Raw genomic sequence first — 24,287 nt, forward strand, 5'->3', positions numbered from 1 at the left:
TTCAAAACAAAACATGTTTGATTTGTTCAGGTTAATTAAATTTTTTGATTTTTATTTGTTAAAAACAAAATGCCAAATGTTTCGTTGAGAAATCAAATGTTTTGTTCCAATTTCACTTGAAGTGAGAGTGAAGGCCATAAACATGGAGGGCCCGGTTACAAGCATTCAGCAGGTGTTCCTCCACTCTTGTGCTCAGTTCATGAAGATTGAAAATTAAGGGGTTGATACCTCAGCCAAAGTTGGACTGCATTCTGTCTGCTCACGTGCTGAGTGACACTGGCCAGATGACATTTATTGTCTATTAGAATTGTGTTTGGTCAACTGCACTAGTCAAACATGGCATGTGGTCACTGCCTGGAGTACCCCGTTGGATATCACTGTGAGAGTAACCCCCATCCCACATTCTCTACCTTGTGTACAGAAGTTGGGGTTAGATGACAAATCCCAGTTTTACCTGTGAAAGGTCACAAAACTGAAAGAAGGACTAGTTTAAGAGAAAAAATCCACTGAGGGACATAACTGAACCACAAAGTTTCTCCTAAAACCTTTGTGGCCATTCTCCTTTCATTGCTGGCAAGCAAAAATTCCCAAATTTACTCATTTCAGTTTTGCATCCTGCCATGCGGGAATTCCAACTCTCAGTCTTTGCGCTGAAAGCCCAGTCTCGTAGTGGAGAGGAACAGGTGTCCATGCATAAACCATCGGTATCTTGGTTTTCATCCATTCTCTCACCAAGGATAACAATCTAAAAGTTTTATATCTCCAAATATTGCAGATACAATGACATGTAGTTCCAGGTGTAGTGTAGGAAATACAATATTCAGTTTATGTTGAGCATGTTATATGCTAGTCTATTTATTTTTGCTGGCATTGGTTGACGGAGGATTATTGGTCAAGTTAGTGAGGTAATTCCTCGCTCTTCATCAAATGATGCTGAAGGAATGACTCTGCATCACCTGTCTGAGGAATATGTCTTCAGACAGTCGAGAGGACCCTCAGTACTGTTCTGGAATGGTGGCCCATTTGATGTGATTGCATGCTAATTGAGCTGGAAAATGGCAACATCCCAAAGACCTGGAGGGCTTCAAATGGAAGCTTCTGGTAAAATCACAGATTAGAGGGATTCAGCTCCAGAACAGTCCCATATTATAACCACTTTCTGCAACAGTCAACAGCCAGTGTCAGTCGAATGGTCTTTTTTGCAAAACTGTAATACCATTTTAACCATGAAAGAATATACTACAACATTCCTTTCTTTAAAGTTGTATTCAGATGGAATTTGTATTTATTATTGACTCACCACAAAATTGTAGTGAATCCTTATTGGAAGTCAAATGCTTTCTGAGCTGGTCATATTCATTTCACATCAAATGGAGTTGGAGACAGTTGGATATGGATTGATTAATCTCATCCAAGGAAAGGCATACTTGTATAACAGGAGAGGCTCCATTGTGCTTTTGGGGTGAAGGTACACTCATCTATACACCAAATGGAGCTCAATTAAACTTAACTAAAGCAGTGCCCAATATAAACTAACTTAATACTGAGACAGGTGTCAAGAGACCAGTTATATCATGAGTATTAAATTATGGAAATACCATTTATAACATTTAATTTCCACCCAACACCTCATGAAAATGTCCACTCTTCCTTGCTGTGTCCAAAGAACAGCTTCAGGATGGATAAAAACAGCTATCCTTCTGTCTTATAGATTGTCCAGTCCCGATACATAGTGATAGGAGTAACTTTCTAGCCTTACGAGAAGAACTGAGCTTGGATTCACGAATGAATTTGCAATTCAAATTATCTACAAGAACCAGTTGAAAATTAGTTTCCTCACGGTTTGGGGTTACAAGCCTCGAGGACTGGGCTCCTATCCTGTGACAGGTTCCTCTGCACTGCAAACTGGTTTACAGATACGCCATTGGCAGTTTATTGTTTTATAAGTAAGCTGTTATTAGAGGCAGGATTCCACAATTAATTTATTGGTCAGCTTCCTCTCCGGTTCAATGCACCATTAATTGGTTGAAGGACTGCAGATGGATTTCAATGATTGCTCCCAGGTGTGGAATTTAAAAGTAACAACTTATGTGGAGTGGTGGCTGCAGGAAAGGATCTTATTGGGTTCAGTAAGTGGTGGCATTGCACCTCAGTAGTGTGCCAAAGCCTGTAAAAACACCTTCCAGGACACTCCAGAGCTGCTAGATAATTTAGTACCTGTTATTCCTTAACCCCTGACGGGATCCTAAAAGTTACATTTTCATTTCTGTTTTTATCTGAAAATGAGATGATTTGGTTTTATTTAAATGTCTTTTGTGAAAGCTATTTTGATTGAATAACTCCTGAAGTTGGATGTTAATCATCTGATAATTTGTACTTGTGTGTTCAGCGTTTGTCTGTGTTCTGACAACTGAGAAAATAGATAAAAGATATTTAAAACAAAATGCTGTGGAATTTCATTTCAATATCTATAATAATTTAAAGGCTTGTTACCATATCACAGGATTAGTTTACATTTTGGTCCATTGGTGATGTATTTCTGCATTTCCAACCTTCAGTAATATATAGTCAGCTTCACAACCCCATCCTAATTCCCCTATTGTTTTGCAGACTTTTGAACTTGTATTGAAGTTACATCTTTAATATCTGAAGTTTTGTTTCAATTATACACACTCAATGGTGGCATCACATTTCTCCCACCCTAATCATACACATTCCCACCTCTACCCAGATCCTGTTGTTCCATTTCAACATACCTATCTTCCCTTTATATTATCTAGCTCTTCTTTAAATGGAGCTAATACTTAAAACTTGACTAGCTATCCTGATGCCCATGCATTACCTGTATTTAAAAATCCTGATGTGTATCCTAAATTTAATCTTCACAACCCTAAATGTATGCCACCGGCTTTTCTTTTAACCTTTCTCACATCTAAGGAAAGGTTGTCATTTTTTTTCTCTTCAGCATTTTCTTCCTTAATGCAGTCCAGTTTTGCTCAAAAGTAGATTTGTCAGTAAAAGTGAAAATGAGCTCTTGTCACAGTTCAAACAATCTGTGACTGGCCTGTGGGAGAAGATGTGGGATTCTCTGAGAAGGTTCACTAAGTTATCAAAGTCATTTTGCCCAGGAACTCTTAATCAGCTTAGCTGATTGTGAGATCTCTCCCAATCGGTTACTGCAAACTCCCTCTAGGAATTTGGCTGGTGGGAGAACAAGGGGAGAGTTGATAGGCATATGCAATAGATTGGATACAGGGAACAAGTAAGAAACTGCAATGCACTGAGAACCAGCAAAAACACTGTGGGTCAAATCTCTCCTATCTGTTGTAAGGGAATATGAAAATATTGAGAGTTCTCCTCCCATAATGGGGCTTGAATCTTGTCTTTTCCTGAAAGATGACAGAATTCACATGATTTCCACAACTATTAAAAATAACACAACGCAAGACTGTAGTTTACATATATTTTTTTAATTCAAATGTACAACAAAAATAGCCACTTTCTTTGATTGTCTACACATTTTGCCAAACCAAACAGCATTAGTTTCCCTTTCGGTTGGGCTCAATTTTTATTTCAGAAAATATATTTTTTGATATGTTCATTTATTTAGTTGAACTTTTATAATTTCTACAAATTCAACATATTAGCCATAGAAATTATTTTATCATTTCATGATTTTCAAAAGTACTTGTGAAAGAACAAGGGGGTATATAGTCATTTGATATAAGTGGAGCAGGGTATTAGTGCTAAGACATGAACTCCCAAGTAATGTGCCTACCCTGCTCATTGGCTGCAATTGCATCTTTCATTGAAAACAGTTATTGGCCCAGACTTTGTGCTCATTGGCAAAGTCACCCAGCTCATCCGTGACCTAAAAGAGAGCTTCTCCCCTAAAGGTTTTAGACACCACGGACTTGTGAACTTCCCTTTGCTGGTTATTTTCATCAGTCCTGAGGGTGTGACCCTTCTGAGAAAGGTGAACGTCCAATCATATTGAAGAATTCACACGGATCACAAAAAAGGAAATAAATAGCAGAACTGATTATATTCTTTAGATAATTTTACAGAGAGGAAAATACTGTAAAGATTGGGGCACACACATAAAGTCACACTTAATGCTGTGAATGCCTGAAAGAAAATGAATCTCGGGGTAGTAAAACTTCACTTTGAAGTTTTGGATGATAATAAGCAAGCTTTGTTAAAAATAAAAGAATAAATTAATTTAAAGGAGAATGTTTGTGAAGCAGTAACTATGGCTTAGTATTGCATTACGAATTCTCTGCATAAACCAGAATATCTTCAAAGTAATTAATAACAAATTGTTTTGAAAATACCTGAAATTTTCATTAATTTCCTGATTAGTCTGGAGAAGGCAGTAAACAGCACACTTAGTGAATCACTGACAACTTCTGGAATGTGCACCTGAAGACAGGGGATCCAGGTGTTGCTGTTAGTTTCAAGGTGTGATGATCATTGTCATTACGAACACAAAATCTGGGTCAAAGCTTCATACATTAGCTCTAGGTGCAAAATCTTATAAAAGAAATCCCGTAACCTATAACTTCCACATACTGTAGGTTAGTACAGCACTAACAAACCAGTAAATATAATTCAATGGAGATTTTGTTTTAAAGAAGGTCATAACTTTTTTTTCCCTTAAAATCTCAAATAAACGGGAGACTCAATACCTTTGGCTTTTTCCACAGTATGTATTCCTAGACATAGTAACTCACCAAGCAGATTGGAGTCAACTGTACACTGTGCCAGCAGGTAATGTCTCAACTGTTCTAACCTAGGAATAGCTATTTCAGTTCACATTAATCATCACACAGTTATATTTTGACAACTAGAAGTGTCTGAGCCGTAAAGATGAGCTGGTTTCTCAGGCTTCAGCAAGTAACAACAGTCATTTTGCCTAGCATCACACCTGCTTTGACATTAGGACTCCCAGGATGTATTTTCACCTGCAGGTTCTCACAAGAATCTGACCAAAACAATAGGCAACTCATTCTCAGTCTTTCACCAGGCTCCGGTGTTGTCTAGAGTGAGAAAATACCCTCCTTCCACCATGCTCACCATTTTGCCTGTATGGATAAATGAAACCTTCTCTGAATACGTCCACGGAAATGGAAATCTTCCTAATTGCAACAATAATTTTTTTGGCAGCCTCATTCCATTCTCAATGTGAACCAACAGATTTAGAGGAAAACAACTTCAAACATTTCCTTTGCACCAAATTGTCTCTTTCTTCCACCAACGATATTGTAGAATAACATTGAAAAGCATCCATTTGATATCAAATTCCAAGAAGTAAAAGTAATTAGATCCAAGAAATAAAAGTAATTAGGTGCATTTATTTTATAATGAAGCCCATAATGATATAGCTGAGTTTCTTAAGTACGGACACCGATTAGTCAGCACTATTCTCAGTCTCCTAAATACTAGACCATAAGATATAAGATCTTAAGATATAGGAGCAGAATTAGGACACTCGGCCCAACAAGTCTGCTCCACAGATTTGATGTTGAAGAAAGAAGTAAACAGTTCTACTACCATTTTTCTCTGTCAAAAGAGAATGCGGGTCTCCGGACTTTAAAACTGAGAAGTGGTCTTAGTGAAACTTGAGGGGCTCAACCTTATATATACAGAGAGATTGATTCCTCTGGTACTGTTGTTTGATAGAATCTAGATCTAGTGTTAAAGTCTCAGAATACGGGGTCATCTATTTAAAATGGAGACAATGCAGATGCTGGAATATTGAGCAACACACAAAATGCCAGAGGAGATCTATGGATCAGACAGCATCCATAGAGAGAAATGGACATTCAATGCTTGTGGTGAAGATGAAGGATCTCAACCCATGGCTACCATGGCCAACCCAAGCAGACCAATAGTCTACTTCTCTGCTTTGATGATGTTTGACCCACTGTGTCCTTCCAGCATCTTGTGTGTCATCCATTTAGTATGGAGATTAGTGGGGGAATTTTCCTCAGCCTGAGCATTTTGAATACTGTACTACAAAAAGTCATGAGGACTGAACCATTGAATACGCACAGGACTGAGAGCGACAGATTTTGTTTTAAACCATTAGGAAGCTAGTGATTATGGGGAAGGAACAAGAAATTAGAATTGAGATGAATATCATATCAACCTTGATATTATAGAGTTGTAGAGCAGGCCTAAGGGTTGGTAAGTCCACATATGCTCCTACTTCCTGCGTTCTCAGTCTGTTTCAACCCCACTGTTGACAGGGAGAGCATTAAGGCAGAACTGAAAGGCTGCATCAGGCTACTGGAATGATCTTGCTGCCGCAGCCCCAGTGTGGAGTAAATAAGCATCAACAACCCCTCAGTCTGCACAGAACACTGTCCTGTTTATGAGGAAAGGGATGTGAGCTGAAGTAAAATTCTTGAAGCAAAACATTTCCTTCATCATCCTACCCCCAGAGTTTCATATTCAAGCTTCAGATGTTGACAGACTAAATGATCCATTATTTGAGCTCAAGCAGGATAGATGAGTTAAAACGCTAATGTTACAGCAGGTCAGGACTTGACAATCTTCAACCCATAGAAAGGTGAAGCTAAATTGGTAGAATGGGTTACAGTTTGAATCCATCTGTTGGCCTAAGTATATAATCCAGACCAACAGTGCCCATATATCAGATGAGATATTGAACATGGTACAGTCTGCACTCTTTGACTTTGTTATCTAATAATTTTATAGTGACCAGTTTATCTGGCCACTATCTCCTTAGTGGTACATACTGACTGCATTTCAATTGTCATTCACTGTCTTTAGAATGCTGAGGGCACAGGGAAATGCTTATTGGCTATAAGACAGACTAACCAGTTGTATCTCCATCTGGTATGGAAGGGCCAATGCACAGGGTTGGAAAAAGCTGCACAGGGCTGCAAACTCAGCCAGCTCCTGCATGGGCACTAGCCTTTACACGATTGAGGACACCTTCAAAAGGCAATGCCTTAGAAGGGCAGCATCCATCATTAAGGACCCCCACCACCCAGGACATACCCTCTTCTCAATACTACCATCAGAGAGGAGGTATAGGAGCCTGAAGACACCCACTCAACATTTTATGAACAGCTGCTTCCCCTCTGCCATTAGATTTCTGAACGGTCCTGAACCCGTGAACACCACCTCACACTACCTCACTACCTTTGCTTTCTTTTTGCACTACAAATTTTGTATGTGTGTGTGTATATATACACACATACACACACACACTGTAATTTATAGTATATTTTATTTATTGCACTGTACTGCTGCCACAAACACAAATAACATACATTTTGCAACATATGTCAGTGATAATAAACCTGATTCTGACTTTACAAGACACACAATGCTCCAAAGGCAATGCTGGCAAGGATAACTGCCTGGGATTAATATCCAAAACCAGAGACCAAAATACTGATTCTGGCACACACACACCAGCCAAGTCTCTCCTATTAAAACAGGCGGCAGAATTGGAGCATGAAACCAGAGCTACATTACTATGCAAACGAGTAATGAAAAGTTCCTAAATATCAAAAAGTTTTACGATGGGAAGCAGTAAAAAACTAGATCAAATCAGTACTTGGTGTGACCACTCTTTGCCTTTAGAACTGTATCAAGTCTCTTAGGTACACTGCCGTGCAGCTTTGTAAGAAAAGCAGCTGGTAGGTTATGCCAAGCATCTTGGAGAACTTGCTGCAGGGCTTCTGCAGACTTTGGCGGTTTCGCTTGCTACTCTCTCTCCAGGAAACCCCAGACAGCCTCGGTGATGTTGAGATCAGGGCTCTACAGAGGGCATGCCATCTGAAACCACATAATAACCCAGGATGCCTAAGACTTGCACAGTACTGTATATCACAGGGAAGAGAAGGTTAGTAAGGGTTGCTTAGTTGTGGGATTTTATCCCACAAATGGATTGCAGTGGAGAGGGTACGAAGGTGATTCGCTAGGATATTGGCTGGTGTAGTGTTTCAAGCTATGCAGAGGTACTGGATGGAATGGGTTTGTTTCTCTTGCAGAGCAGGAGACAAGGGGTAAACCAGGCTGTGAGATTAAAAGTGGGTGTGAGGGGTTGCACAGTTGTGGCAGACAATGAGTAACTCCTCCCTTTATCAGAGGTGTCCATAACCAGTGGGTAGAGGTTCAGGGCGAGGAATGGGAGGTCTAGAGAAGACTTAAGCAATATTATTTTTTCTTTTCCTCAAAGACAGAAATCTGGTACGCACAATTTGAGAGGTTAGTGGAGGCTGTATTTTCACAACATTTTACATCATAGGTGTCAAACTCAAGGCCCACGGGCCATATCCGGCCTGGCGTACAATTATATCCGGCCCGCGAGATCATTTTAGATAGATCTATTATTTTAATTATTACTGGCCCGGCGATATGAAGCCTATGATTGTATGTTAATACCAATCATAAAAATAATGCTTGCTCAGCAGTCTTCTTCATAAGAAATGGAATTTGTGAAGTGAAACACTTTGTAGTTACAGCAGAGACTGAGACGCATGAGAACAGGCTGAAAAAACGGAGGCAATGAAAGCTGCGTTCGCACGCGCCCGACTGATCCGGCCCGCATGAAGCTGCATTTTGCTCAATCCGGCCCGTGACCTAAAATGAGCTTGACACCCCTGTTTTACATAGTGCTTGCAACACCATGGCATTGAAGACTGCAAACAGAATGCTGGGAAGTGTGATTGTAGACAAGGACCTGATGCCCATTAAGGTCATGGTGGGCTGAAAGACTTATAACTAGGCTGCATAACTCTAAAGAGTAGCACATATCGGCACATTTGATAATAAAATCCAAGCAAGATAGGTTTTTTTGCTGCACAATCACATAGTCTTATTCAATGAACAACATGCTCCAAATGCCCATATTCCCATCCATGCTCAAGTAGCAGCTTGGCACGTAGGTTACTCTCTTGGTGTTAGTCTCTGTTGGATGCGCAAAATCAGCAAGAGCTCTGCTCAAGTTTTTCCCCAAAACTGATTTGCTCATCACTTCAACCTGGTGGTAATAAGAGTTACATTTTCATTTAGACAAGCAGGCAGCTAGCTAAATTTGAACATTCAAGAGAAGTTTGGATAAGTGCATGGATGGGAGGGGTATGGTCCAGATGAAGGTCAATAGGACTAGGCAGAATGTGAACTAGATGGGCTGAACAGCCTATTTTTGCGCTGCGGTGCTCTAAGACTCCGAGAGTAAAAAGTTAATTGCTTCGACAACAACTTGCATCTAGCACCTTTAATGCACTAAAATGTGCTGAAAAGTTGCCAATACAACTTCAACAAACCACATGTGTGTTAAGAAAGGAGACCAAACTTTTGGGCAAACAAATGAATTTCAAAGAGGAGCATAAACAAGGATCAAGTGTTGAGGTGCTTAGGAAAAGTGGCCCACTTGGCCCTAATTATTGGAGGGAAAGGAAACAGACTGCAAGAACATTCAAAGCCTGAAAATTAACTGAGTTAACTTGATAATAATCAACAGGATTATTGATGTAACTGAAGGATGGAGGAAGGGGGGTCCGGAAAGATTAAATCAAAGCCGAAAACATCTCTGAAGTGGCCATGCTATCATCAACGGCAGTGACTCATCATCTTGCAGAATAGCACTTCAGTTAATACAAGTGGAGTTAGGAGACAGCAAGGATTCACATCACTCCCACACTGAAGCTATTTTCTATTCTGATTCAGCCGCAGCACTTTCACCAAACTCCGATGCAATGGTACCAGAATAGAAATTGTACGACAGCAACAACTCTTCCCGTTGACAGCCTTCGATATTAATTCACAGGTGTGGGTGTTGCTGGCAGGGCTCCCCACCCTGAAATGGCAGAGTAGTTTTCTAACTCAAGGCAGAAGAACAGTTAAGAACCCAGCATCCTCTAATGTCAGAAGTCAGAGATAGGCCCAGATCTGATAAGGATGTCAAATGCTCTTCCCAGGGGAACATAAATGAACCAATCAGACTTTCAATATCAATCATAAACACAAAATATTCTGCAGATACTGGCAATCCAGAGAAAAACATACAAAATGCTGCAGGAACTCAGCAGGTCAGGCTGTGCTGGTGGTGCAGTGGCATCAGAAAGAGAAGTCCTGGGTACGAATTCGGCTGTCTCCTTGCACAAATTCTACTTGCACTAGGTTGAGCACTGAGCTAGCAAGTTGGCCTCACAGAACAGACAAATGCTAAAGAAAGCATTCCTATCGGCGCGGGGAGAAACTACAGAGAGGAATAAAGAATCGACATTTCTCATCAGGACGCAACAACAATCACTTATGCAGAAGGGATTTTCTTCATTTACAGGTGACAGCAATGCAGCTAGTAGTGAAAGAAAGATGCAAGATTAGCCTTACTTGTCACATCTACATTAAAATGTGCCATTTGAGTCAAGTCAAGTCAGTGAGGACTGTGCCGAGCAGCCCACAAGAGCCGCCGCACTTTCAGCCCCAACATAGCAAGCCCACCTCTCACTAACACTACGTTCTTAGAATGTGGAAGAAAACCGAAGGACTAGGAGGAAAACAAAGCGCTCATGGGGAGAATGTACAAACTCCTTACAGACAGCGGCACTGTAGCTCCAACCTTATAGCTGGCACTGTAAATTGTTGTGCTGCCCACTATGCCACCCGGTGGCACATTTTCCTGTGCCCAAGGTGCTCCAGGTTACTTCCACACTCCAAAGACAGGCAGGACGGTGGATTATCTTGTCACTAGTGAGGATATGAGTAGTGAATTTAAGGTGATCTGAGAAGGATTTTAGGAGAATGGGTTTTTTTTTGTCAGATTTGAGTAAGTAAACATTTGTGGATTCAGTGGGCCAATCTGCCTCCAGCAGATCCTTAGATGCAAAAGACACATTTCACTGTGTGTTTGGAAAAATAAATGAATTTCAATCTGAATCTAAAAAGGACCTGTTTCCATGCTGTAAGACAATGATGAAAATTAATTGAATCCAAATCTCAAATTGATAATTAGATTTGATTTCTTGTTTAACCTCCCCTTTGTTATCTATCCTCTGAATTATTTGATTCAAAATATGCCTGTCAGTCAGGCCAGAACAGAGGATATGCGGTTGGTCAAACACTGCCTATCAACCCGGGTCAAAGCCCTACTGTCTAAGTTTCCTGTGGCCCACAAACTGCAAGGGACAAATACAAGAGGAAATGACAAGGGTGGTATGGCAGTAGTTGCTAGGTAACGACGAGCTCGGATTTTTATTACCTAGTTGGTCACAGGGATCGAAATAGAAGGAAATGAATTCAAGAGTCTGAGTGGGTTGCAAATGGAAAAGAGAGAAATCATGCTCCATTTTAATGGAGAATCTACTGATTTGTTGAATAACTTCTACTATAACTCATCTGGTCCCTTTCCCCCTTTCCTTTGGTATCTGTAAGCTCGTTCAGTGGGCTCCTGGGCCCACTTTGTGGAGGCTTAAGCTTATCATGTCTCCTCTGCACTAGTCCTAATGTCCATCAAGTCCAGGCCGGTGCTTGCTGTGCTATATTTTATTTTAGTTTGGCAATCGGAGGGCTTTACAAAGGTCATCCATATTTTCACATTTCAATTTTCCCTATTACCTCCTTCTGCAAACATTCCAAATTAAAATCAGGTTTATTATGGTTGAAATTACACCCAATGGCCACATACACCTGCTCGTTAATGCAGCTACCTAATCAGTCAAACATGTGGCAACAACTCAAGGCATGAAGACATGGTCAAGAGGTTCAGTTGTTGTTCAGACCAAACATCAGAATGGGGAGGAAATGCAATGTAGGTGACTTTGATTGTGGAATGATCGTTGCTGCCAGGCAGGGTGGTTTGGGTATCTCAGAAACTGCTGATCTCCTGGGATTTTCATGCACAACAGTCTCTAGAGCTTACAGAGAGTGGTGTGAAAAACAGAGAGAAAGCAAACATCCAGTGAGTAGCAGTTCTGTGGTCGAAAGTGCCTTGTTAATGAGAGAGGTCAGAGTGGCCAGACTGGTTCAAGCTGGCAGGAAGTAATGGAGATAACCATGTTATGCACACCACTATTATTTAAATAACGTTGTGCAGAAGAGCATCTCTGAATGCACTACACATTGGAGCCTGAAGTAGATGGGCTTCAGCAACAGAACACCACAAGCGTACATTCAGCGGCCACTTTGTTTGGTACAGGAGGTACTGATAAGGTGGCCACTATATATGAAATTTGTTGTTTTGCGGCAGCCGTACCGTGCAATACTTAAAAGAATGCTATAAATTACAATAAGAAATATATAAAATAAATAAGCAGTGCAAGAAGTGAGCAGAAAGAAAGTGAGATCCCTTGAGATTCCTACATGGCTTCCCACCAACTGAGGATGCCCCATTTTAATCACTCTTCCTGCCAACGCCTTCAGCTACCTGGAACCTAACTCTGAAATTCCCCCTGATTCTCTCTTTAATTCACTCCTTAATAGCCACCTAGTTGACCCAAGTTTTACCATAAGTGCTAAAATCCCTTCATGAGGGTGAGCGCCAATTAGAGTCACATAAAGTTTAAAACACCTTTATCATTTCACTATATCAGTCAGAGCATGGGAAGAAGGCAGGAGACTGTGGCTAAGAGGGCAATAGATCAGCAATGATGAAATAGCAAAGCAACCTCGATGTGTCAAATGGTCCAATTCTGCTCCTTTACCTTAAGGTTTTATGTTAAAGATGTGGTGTGAATCAAAGTTCCTCTCGTAATGGGACCATTAACAACCCCCATGACCTGCATGGTTTAGATCTTTGCACTTGCCGGATGTTAGGAACAAAACTGAGTTTGAGAGCCATCCCTACAGTTTAAGTGGGAAAAGCTTTTCTTTAATGCCATTCAAGTACCAAAATGCTTCATAGCAATCTCATTATTCTTTGATGTTGTCGTCATGGAAACAAATATGGCTGAGAATGTATGCACATCTAGCTCTTGCAGATTAGTTCTGGTTGTACTTGCTACCTAGATTCACATGCTTAATTCTATGAAGTGACCTTGAAGGTTGCTCCATGTTTACATAAAATTATGGTGGGTGGTGAAGTTTCCTCTGCTTCACACAGCTCTGAGCGTCAAACTTATTCTGTACTTTCAAGTGTGGTATTGGATTTGTACTTGAAGGAAAATAACTCTCTGACCCAGAAAATACAGTGAAGATTTAACTGGCCAAATGGCCGTTATTTGTGTTGCAACTAAACCGTACCTCATTCCATAAAGTAGCTCAGTTAGAAAAAGCAAGAACAATAAAACTTTAGGATATTTCACAATAAGTGTGGCAGCTGACATGAAACAAAAGGAATTTGATCTGTTTGCATTGGAATAAATTGTGCTGGATTCAAGCTCTTAAATTTTCAAAGATTGTGAAGGGACAGTACAGTAAGTATCAAGTTGTTTGCTCACAAGGAAGGATAAATGCAAGCAGCTTCCAGAGGAGAAAAGGACTGTCAGTTGTGAGTTGGACACAATACCGGAGGAGTTATCAGATGACCACAACTCAAATAAGCTGGAGTAATGTAACATCATGTTAATGTAGATTAATGTGCATATAACTTTTCTCTTACCATTAGTTATATGCACATCAATATACTGGTCTTCCCAATGGCTCTCATTAGCTTAAGTTCGTTATCATAACAATTGGCCATTGATTTTTTTCTATAACTTGACTAGTTGTCAATCTAAGGCTTTCCTTTCCCCACCTTCATTTTTTTTTACCTAATCACCTCCATGACTTTTGTCCAGGATTGTTCACAGCAGATTGCTCAAAGCTTCAATTCCTGGGGCTTCATTCCCCAGAGCGTAGGAGAATGAGGGGAGATTTGATAGAGGTATACAAAATTATGAGGTGCATAGATAGATAGGGCTAAACTAGGTGAGGGGAGTCAACAGGCCTCATACCCTGGTGAGAGAGGGACATGCTTGTCCTAGCTTGCAAAGTCAGCTCCAGTGGACCGGGCAGATGAGATCTATAGTGAGACCCAATGGCTAGGAAGGTGGTACAGCAATGCTCTGAGGAGAGTGAAGGGCATAACAAGGTACAGAAGATGTCACAATCAACCCCAGTTTGTGATGCTTGATTGAATCACTGAACCCAGACTTCTGAAGTTGAGAGAATGGATCTGCCCCTGAGCAAAACTCTCCCATACAGGTCTTCTGCCATTGTAAGACTTGATGGGCAACCACCACCGATTGGCAAGCAGGCCTTTTCCACTGAGGCTGGATGCGACTAGGTTAAGGGTGAAAGGTGAAAAGTTTAAGGAGGATATGAGGGAGAACTTCTTCACTTAGGGGGTGGTGAGAGTGTCGAACCAGCTGTCAGTGGAATTGTTGGGTGCAGGTTCAATTTCAACATATTTGGAAAGGCACATGGATGGAATGGGCATGGGGGTGGCTATGGTCCGGGCGCAGGTCAATGGGACTAGGCAGCGAAAAGGACTAGAAGGGCCAAAGGGCCTGTTTCTGTGCTGTTCTACTCTAGGACTCCTGGAAATTCCAGACCAATTTTGAAAGTTGAGCAACCCCAAAATGTAGAGGCTTTGGAGGAGCCAGAGGTGGGTAAATTGAATTTGAATTCAACAGAAATTAGTGAATGTGAGCCTATTTATTCTTATAAAGCCCTAAATCTGCCTTGTAAATAAACCCATTCCACTCCAAAATCTAGCATCTATTTCTAAATGGGAACCCGGACCCAGGGCTGTGTGTGTGAAATGGTGGCATTTATTAGCTCTCTTAGAAGACCCAACAATCCACACAATTCAGAGGAATTAGGGGCAGACAATAGACACTGCTTTAGACATCGTTGTTCAGGGGTCATGATTAAATAAGTAGGTAAGCACAACTTTTGGTCTTCATCCTAGAATTATTTTTCCTCCAGTACTTTTCTAGCCACTGTAACTGCAGGGAACTAAAGAATTTCACCAGCTTCTTTTAGCGTTCTCGACATTTGAAAGAATGAAAAACTAGGGAACACATTTTGCAGACAAGAGCCCATGAACAGTAAGGTGATAACAAGCATTTCATTTGTTTTAAAGGTGCCAATTGAGCAATACACATGGGCCAGACACATAGCAAACTCCAGCTATTGTTCAAAATGATAGTGTCCTTTAGGTGTTGCACATAACAAACAGCGGGAGCAGGTCACCTCGCCACTCAAACTCACCCCGCATTCAGTGCGATAATAGCACATCTATGCTGTTCTCAACTCCTCTTCTGTGCCAGTTCCCCACAGCCCTCACTTCTCCAATCTTTTTCAAGACTTTTATTCATCTCCACCTTAAACATATTAAATGATCAGGCCTCCACCACCCTTCAGGGGAGAGAGGGAGAGCTGGGTAGAAAACTCCAGAGATTCGCTACCACAGAGAAAAGAAATTTCTACCCAACTCTGTTTTAAATAACTGGCTCCTTATCTTTTTATTTTAACAACTTGCTCAAGACTGTCTCACCATAAGCATCTCAACATCTACCCTGTTAAGTCCCCTTGGGAATTTATAGATCTGAATAAGCTCACACCGCATTCTTTTAAACTCCAAGGAATGCAGACTCAAATTATCCAGCCTGTCTTGATAGGGTACCCCTCTCATCTCAGGAATTAGTTCAGTTACCTCCACCTGAGAGCAGAAAGGACTATGGTCAATGTCCCAACTCAATGTCCATCCTTGCTATAGACGCTGGAATCTTATTGGCTACACCATTCTGGATTACGAAGCTAAGACTTCAGTCTGCCTTGAATAATGACCTATTGTCTCAGTAGCAAAAGTGCTGACCACAAAGCCACAATGAACAGTAAAGTAATAGCTTGTATATGAAATACAGAATTAAGAAAGGAATATACCATTTTCTGAGATTATTACAAAACTGTTGAAGTAGGCTGATTGAAACCACTCTTCAAAAGCTTTGGATAATAATTTGGATAATAGTCATTGTTAGATTCAAGGAAGTAAGAGGGACGATGAATATTGCCCTGCGAAAGCCCCCTTCCATCTTCCTGAGCAATATTTGGTGAAAAACATCTAGAAATCTATAGATAATGAGGAATTTCAGCCAATAAATAATCTGCCAGGGGAATTCACTAAGTCAATCAGCACCTGTGGAGATTGAAGAAGGAGGAATTGTCGACATTGTGGGTCATTTTGCAAGGTGTTGACCTGAAATGCCGAAAATTGCTTTCCCTCTATAGTTACCACTCGACCTGATGAGTTCATCCAGCAAGCTACTTGCTGCTCCAGATTCCAGCATCTGCAGTCACTTGTGCTTTGTGAAATCTCAACCACCAGAATAGTGTTTAACCACAGTTCTTGTGAAAATATTTTCCTCTGGACTTAAATGCTTGTTGCTTTAAATGATGCTGAATTTGTATTAAGCTTTCAGCTTTCTTTGACAGATAAACTTAAAAACAAGTGGAAAGAGAGATCGCCCCTTATATCAACAATGTAAGAAACTCAAAATAAATAGTGGACTACTGATCACTTGTACCTCTGCTTTTAACTATTCTCCAACCATGCCATCAATGGGGAAGTTGAGCAGAGTTCTCTCCGCCTCGTGGCAATGGTGAGAGCTCCAGAAATGGGAACTATTCCAAGTTACAGGCCATTCTGATGAACAGGATGTAACTTCCGCCATGCTGCTCCACAGCGCCCTCCCTTGCATGAATGTGGCATTTTTACTCTTCTGGGAAGAAACTCTCAGGTCTCCTACAGGCTCTGCCCGATCTTTAAGAAGGGCAGTCATTGTTGTACTGTACCTAAGCATTGCAGTCGCTCTGTGCACAATAAGGTTCCAAAACATTTAGATAACATCCTGTTTGGTTGAAAGTTTCCTCAATGGAAGTGCCACTGTTGGAGAAATGGATATTGACTAAGAGACATTTTCCCTAATCTTGTTTGAAAAATTGTCATTTTTATGACCTCTTATGTTCATCTGAGAGGCAAATGAGGCATTAACGATATCCTGAACTCTTGGCTTAGGTAGCAAATGCAATGATGTTTAGTGGCACTATTCATTGTGCCTCATGGACTGAAACTTATTGGAAACAGCAGTTATTTTTACAGCTACCAGTACTCTGGGTATATTTCTTATTATTTTTTATGCCTTTCTGTATAATAAGGGCAAATATTTATTCTAAAATACAAGGCTGCAACACTTTGGCTACTATCAATTAAAGGTCAATAAAAGGCTTTAACTTTTTGTTTCTTTCCAATTCATCACACGAGCCAAATTGCTTTCTTGGCCTATTACACCACTCTACAGTGCACAAAACAATATTTGCTGTTAACTTTGCTAAAGTGTTCTCTAAGATAATGAGGTACATCAAGGTTCAGTAAGTACAGTTGATCATTGCATGGTCATGTATAAAGCAGGTTACAGGCAGAGTGAAACTCTGTCCCAATGCTCAAAACACCTTTACCAAATTAGTGTGATAGCTTTCTTGTCTCCATGCTAGAAATCCTTGAGATTAGAAGAATAATATTTGCAGTTTTTGCATTGTAGACATTTACCTACTGGGCCCATTTTAATGAGCTCACTCATCGGGAGAAAAAAAATCATCAATGTTGTATTAGACTGGGTTGCATTCCAACTTAGGCCCAAAAGGTAAAAGGGTAATATCTACACCACTCAGATCACAGAAAACAGTAAACAACTACACAACCCACGTCCCTGTAAGTGTAGTTTCTCTGATTGATTGCATTGAATTTTCTCTGTTTCAAACGTTGACCAGAAAAGTTAGTCCACAAACAATGAAACCAAAAGGGTTGAACTCTGTGTGACATAAGTGACCAAAGATGACGTTATTTGCTATAGTTGAGGTTGTTCTCCTTGTACAGAGAATGTAAAGGGAAATTTTTCTGGAGGTGTTGAGAGAGAATGGGATTATTTTGAAAAAAATAAGTAATAAGAGCAGGGGTAATTCAGTCCCTTAAGCCAACTCTGCCATACAATAGAGTCCTGGGCCAACTTTTGCATTGGCACTTTTACTTTTGTCTCACACTCATTGACTCTCTAATATCCAGAAATCTATAAATCACATTCTTGAATGTATTCAGTGACCAAGCCTCCAAAGCTTTTGCCCAGTGATTTGAAAGGTGAAGGAATTTCTTCTCAACTTAATCCTGTCCAAAATTCCTTAGCTGAATTTGTGACCCTTGGTTCTGCAGCACCCTGGGCATGAAAATACCATCTCTGAATCAACCTTCTCGAACTCTGTAAGGAAATTGCCTCTCATTCTTCTAAACTCCAGAATGTTTAAGAGCACCAAACCCAATCTCTTCTGACCGGGTAGTTTCTCCACCACAATCTAACTAGTGAAACTTTGCTGTAATCCCAAGCATAGGCAGTGCCCAAGCTTACATAAGGGCCCTGTTCCTGAGGAATGTCCATAAGCCAATTTTTCCACAAGTCAGAAAAGTATTTTTATCGTACACACACTTGCTATAATTCTTACATTTTATTAAATAATCACCCCAATATTACCCATGATTAAACTAATAGAATATATACAATTTTCAGTCATTAACAAACACCATGAATCTCTTTACTATTCTTATTGGTGTCCTGAAGAATGCTTTAAAACTGCATGGGAGAATTTGTATAAAGTTGGATTTCCATAACTCAGTAATTTGCACCCAGGGAGCTCCTATACACACTTGCACTGAAAGAAACAACAGACCCATATGCTATATTCCACACAATAGTTACAGTGTGGTCTGGAGACTTGGAATAATTGAATAAATCTCTTGGAGAGTTGACATAGGTCCAAGGGACTGAATACCTTCTATTGTGATATGATCATGATAAAAAATAATTATTGGTGGCAACAGATTGAATGCTGTGTTTTAAATAAGAACTTGAGATGGGAATATTTAAAAAAGGGAATGAAAATGGCTTGGTGAAGGGACCAAATGGACAGATCTCTCAAGGAGTCAGACATGTACAATCGTGTCTCCTTTATCAATATGATTGTGTTAAAAGAAGAGCCAAAGAAGAATCACAAAGGGGATTTGTGCAAATGAAACCAATTCCAATGTCACAGGGTACAACTTCAACCCCTGGTTCCATATATGACAAGGGTGTGAAGGTAATTTAAAATTAAATGCATTACACTTTTACATTAGCTATGTTGTTAAACAGCACCTATGTACAGAAGTCCACAGATCATTGGCCAGGCCAAAGTTATAAAGAATCAGTAACTGTAGTGCCAACATGCTCTGATCACTAAAAGCCCAAAGACCGGTTCTCAATAAATGGACGTTAATCCATATCAAATAAGCCCTGTTTGGTCAAATAACTGCTCAGTTACATAGACGTAATAATGCATGGCTCTTTACACATTTTAGATTTCTAAAAAAAAACTCAATAAACATGAATATTTTAAGACACTTCCCTTTTGAAATCCAAATACCATAGAAATCTTGTACAAGAATGTCACGGTAGACACCATCTGTGTCTCATAATCTCATCAGATGATCTTTCAATTATATTAAAAGAAAAAATAAACATCCAAAGTACTTTATTTCCAGGTTTAAGGCTATTGAAGGTCACCCACCTTTGGCCAAGAAGACGGTAGGCAGCTGTTGCCCAGTCTTGCAAACGACACAGTTTTTGTACTGTTGGGATGGATGGTGTCAGTGCTGGCAATAGATTGCTTCTTTAATATTTAAATTCCACCTCTGAACAGCAATATTCAGCAAGACAGCCCTTTTCTCCCCCTCAAAGTCTTTCCAATAGTATTGTAACTAAAAAAGGGAAGTCTGCAATGAAAATGCAAAAGAAAACACTCTTTTAAACCACCCCTGTCATTTCATTTTCCCTTTTGCACCATTCATAGCTGGGTCTAGGAGATAAACCTTTAATTCTTGGTGACCCCCAGATGACTCTGGCGGGCTGCCATCCTTTGACCACAGCAGTAGTGTTCTCATTGTAGATGGCAACCAGGGTCATAGTGTCAAAATTCAGTTTAACTGTCAATCTCACAACATGATCATCCCCCTACATTCAAGAGAAGCTTCACAAACCTCTTGGTTCAAAGAAACCTTCACAAGGTTCTTGGTATTAGACAGTGGCCAATTCCACAGCTCAGTCTCCATTTTTGGCTTTAGTAAAATTGTCTTCTGTTCCTCCCTGGTTGTTCCAGCACCAGTTTCCTATTCCATCTCTTGAGTAAATGTTTATCTTTTTATGACTTCTTAAAAAAGTAAATCAGACATCAAAAAAGTCTTTTTTAAAAACTATTTTTCCTCTTCCATTAATTCCTGAATCTTCGGCTCCGAAGTTGTTTGTTCTGAAAGATTCCAATAAATGTTCAGAGTAAGTAATGTGAATATGTTGTAGACATCTCACCCATAATCCATGCGTGATTTTGAAAATGGCACAGATGGAATCACAAGTGGTTAATTTCACAGCTCTCTCACATTTTCTATTTCTTCTGAGTTTGAGTATTAGGAAAGATCATAGTCCCAACATCTGAAGAACAGAATGGAGAGTTTTCTGACCTACCATTTGTCATACCAGTAGAAATGAATTCCATGATCCTACTGCACAATAGCAGGTCACATTCTGAGCAAAACCCAGTTTAAAGCATTTGGAATAGTTCTTTATAAAAGGAGGGTCCTGCCTGCCTATTCCAGCTCATAAGAAGCCAACAAAAAGTTTCAACTTCCAGCAAGTCCACTTCCTGGAACTGACTCTCCATTTTAGTACATTGATATATACATCACCCGGCCCAGTGAAGCCCTGTCCTTCCTCCATGCAGCCCGGGCCCGCCAGCATGCTTTCTTCCATAAGTTCATTAGTGAGTGATAAAGGGGCATTCACATCAAAACGTTTAGCATACCATCCTCTGCTGTCAATGCAATTAGTACTTGCTTCTTGTTCACATAGTTGGTTGGATCAAAAATTGTTGTCAACACGATATACCTGTGCCCTCGTATCCCAACAGCATCTGCCCTGTTCCGATTTTAGAGTCCTTTTCATTTAATTGGACTGGATAACCCCTTGAAGATTGATGATGCTTGCTTTGATACAGTGCTCAAAAGTGCTTTTGAGTGATTGATACTTCGTGAAGTGCAGCTCGAGCAGTTTTGGGCATCGATTAGGCAGAGATTCTACACCTGCAGCCTCTAACACAGAGCAAAGAGATGAACAATCAGTTTGCTTATTACTTTGGCTTCCCCGCTCTGAGGGTGGAACGTTGGCCAAGGATCTGGGGCAACACCTTGCCCTTTTTCGCATCGTACCAATGGGACCTTTGTCTTCGTTCGAACCCAAATGAGCGGAAAGGAGCTTGGTTGAACATTGCATTTCATTACATGGTGACACTGTTCCAAAAGCAAGGGCAAGCAACACCCTCCAAGGACTGTTTAAAGGTTTGGACTGAGTGGAACAAGATTGAACCAGACAGGGCTTGGCTGCTTAAGTTTGGAGCTTTGGGATGGATACCCTAACATTGTAGGATTAATCATCCTCTCCTTAAATAGCTATAAACCTAGGCTTCAGAAAGTCATCTTTCAGTACCTCAATTGATAAAATACCATTATTACGTTTGAGTAATTAATCCCCTTTTGGTTCTTATAAAACACAACCACGTATTCCGGAAGCTAGCATAAAGTTACAACCATCCCACCACAGAGAGAGTCTAAATTCATTTTCTGCTTGGAAGGATTCGCAAACTGTGCACAAACTTGCACTAAATCACTCGCGGCAATTATCCTGCAGCCTATAGAAAAATACCGCTGCAAATAATGACACTTTACCCATCCAGATCAAATAGGAACAGCTTTGAAGAGTGATGGTTTTGAAAAAATGGCTTCAAAAAAAGGCTCACATTCCCTCACCCAATATTATCTTATGCCCTGAACTGATTGCTTGAACTCAGCGTTTTTTAAATCTATCTTGTGTACAGGCAGGGGAGGGATCAGCATAAACTATGGAAGGCAAAGGGTAAAATAATCAATACATTTTCTGATCCACAGTGGAGGGATAAATGCACTGAAAGATCCCAGATGGAGGGAGGAGTGCACCGAATCAGAAAAGGGGGAAGGACACATCGTAAGATGGGAAATGGAGGGAAGGGGGCAAACACATGAGGAAGGGAAAGGAAGACAAAAGAGCAGATGTACAAAGGAGGGAGATGGAAGCATAGGGACACTGAGGAAGTATTTCTTTAGCTTGGCGGTGGTAAATCTGTGGAATTCTTTGCCACAGACATTGGTGGAGGACAAGCCATAGAGTATATTTAAAACAGGAGTTGATAGGCTCTTCCTATGCTCATGGTCTTATGGGCTGGAGGATCAATGCACTGAAGGATAGGAGATGGAGGGAGGAACCGATTGTGAAGCTGGCAAAAGGAGGAATGGACACATCAGCTTACAGGAAGGAAAGGGAACGAAAAATGAAATTAGTAAATCAGAAGTTAAAAGCTCTAGATACACAGAAATGTAAAAAAAAGAAAATGCTAAAAATACTCAACACATCAGCAGTGTGTATGGAGGGAGAGGAACAGAGCTCAGATCAAAGATGTTTGATTTAATAAAATGTTCTCATCCTGAAAAAAAACATTTTCAAGTTGATAACCTTTCATTACATCAAACGTCTTTGATTATCCCATCACAGAGAGACTCTAGGTTCATTTTCTGCTTAGAAGGATTCATAGACCGTGCAGAAATCTTGCACTAAATCACTCTTGGCAATACTCCTGCAGCCATTTGAAAAATATTGCTGCAAATAAAGGTACCTTACCCATCCAGATCAAAGGTAGCAATAGAAACCGCTCTGCTAACAAATAAAAATAGGTCAGAATGTAGCAGTGAAGCTCAAGTTTTGAGGATGCGACCTTTCTTCACAAATGAAAAGTAAACCATCCCTCTCTCTCTGCTCTCAACATGTTGAATACTTCCAGTATTTTCAGCTGTTATTCTATGAAACTAATGCAGTTACTAGGAACTTGGCACGATATTCTGCTTTTCAATCTACCAGACCCACAGGGCGAACTTCCACTGGTTATTTGGCAAATGGAGTTCTCCAGTCTTGCGCAGCAGGTTCAGCCATCTGCTCCTGAGTGGCATTCATGAATTACCAAGTGACTGCGCTCACAACACGTCCCCGAGTCAGCAAGCAGAAGGAGCTCAGCATGTGGCTGTACCATCCGCCACATACACCACGCAGACTCCAGGGCAGGCACCAGTTTGTTAGCTCTAATTCTTAAAGGCATGGGGTCTAAATAATAAAAAAATCAAAGAGATCTGCAGCAATGACATGTCATTGGGCATCTGTCCAGTCCCCTGACTAACTATGCCCGATTAACAGTGCTTGATCAATGAGAGAACTGGGGGGGGTGGGGGCATCTGATCTTAACTGCTCCTCTTCCAGTTATCCAAGATCCTTCTCCGTCACTCCAATTAAATCAGTGAATGAATGGAAATTCAAAGCAGTAACACGGATCTAAACGTACGTCACCTGCTCCTTGGATATAAATTCCTCAAACCTACATGCAAGGTCTATACAGGAGGAGCTTCGAAACAAAATGAAGAAACTTGGCACAGGTATAAAGTCGTTGAGATTTTGATATGCACAAGTTGTCCGCCTCTTATCACTTGACAAGCCATCAAACAATGTCACTGTTGTTCGGATAAGTGGAGTAAGTAAAAGAAGCTGATTTCAAATCCAATTCAGAAAGATGTAACGTGGATATTGTTGTTGCCTTAGTTACATCAGCATCCAGTGCTGATCAGGGTTAAGGCCCGCCTCTCCTGATCACTGTTGCTTGTGAAGAATGCTCAAAGGATTAGTTTGCCAGAGACATCAGTTTATATTGGCAACTGTCACCACAGGACCTCACAGTCTTTAACATAGCCGAGCCTCCTGTAGTGTTGTCAGAGCGGATTGTTGCGCCATGAGTTTCCTGATTAGGCCTTTTGAAGATCTGGAGACAGGGAGGTTGGAGTTGAAGAGCCATCCATATTCGAGAATGGGATCTGCAGTTGGTTGTTGGCTATGTTCGGAAACTGAAAGAATAAAAGAAACAATTATGATATGTGCATTCCTGATAAGTATATTTTCAATTGTACATCTTCGACAGAAACCTGCATTTATGTGGAACCCTTGACATGGCAAAACATCACAGGTACATTTCCAAACAAAATACGATATGTGCAAGTAATGAGATCTGAAGGCTGTATTTTGGATTAATTTTGTGAGGTGAAGAGTCTTGGCTTATGACTGAAGAGTGCGCATGCTGTAGATCAGCAGAGTACTTCAGAGAAATCTGCTGCATAT

General features: G+C 40.5%; 1 protein-coding gene across 4 annotated transcripts in view; it reads right to left on the reverse strand.

The window, feature by feature from the left end:
- Positions 1 to 35: 35 nt before the first annotated feature.
- Positions 36 to 24,287, reverse strand: part of LOC132381081 (ETS domain-containing protein Elk-4-like) — a 65,444-nt gene continuing 41,192 nt past the window's right edge. For 3 of the 4 annotated variants that reach the window (XM_059950269.1, XM_059950271.1, XM_059950270.1), the window contains one exon: positions 36 to 24,016. In XM_059950269.1, the coding sequence (XP_059806252.1) occupies positions 23,918 to 24,016 (99 nt within the window). In that variant the 3' untranslated portion in view covers positions 36 to 23,917. The remainder of the gene's footprint in view (positions 24,017 to 24,287) is intronic. The other variant, XR_009507924.1, reaches the window with a different exon arrangement.

The sequence above is a fragment of the Hypanus sabinus genome, chromosome 25, assembly GCF_030144855.1.
Source record: "Hypanus sabinus isolate sHypSab1 chromosome 25, sHypSab1.hap1, whole genome shotgun sequence".
Taxonomy (NCBI): Eukaryota; Metazoa; Chordata; class Chondrichthyes; order Myliobatiformes; family Dasyatidae; genus Hypanus; species Hypanus sabinus.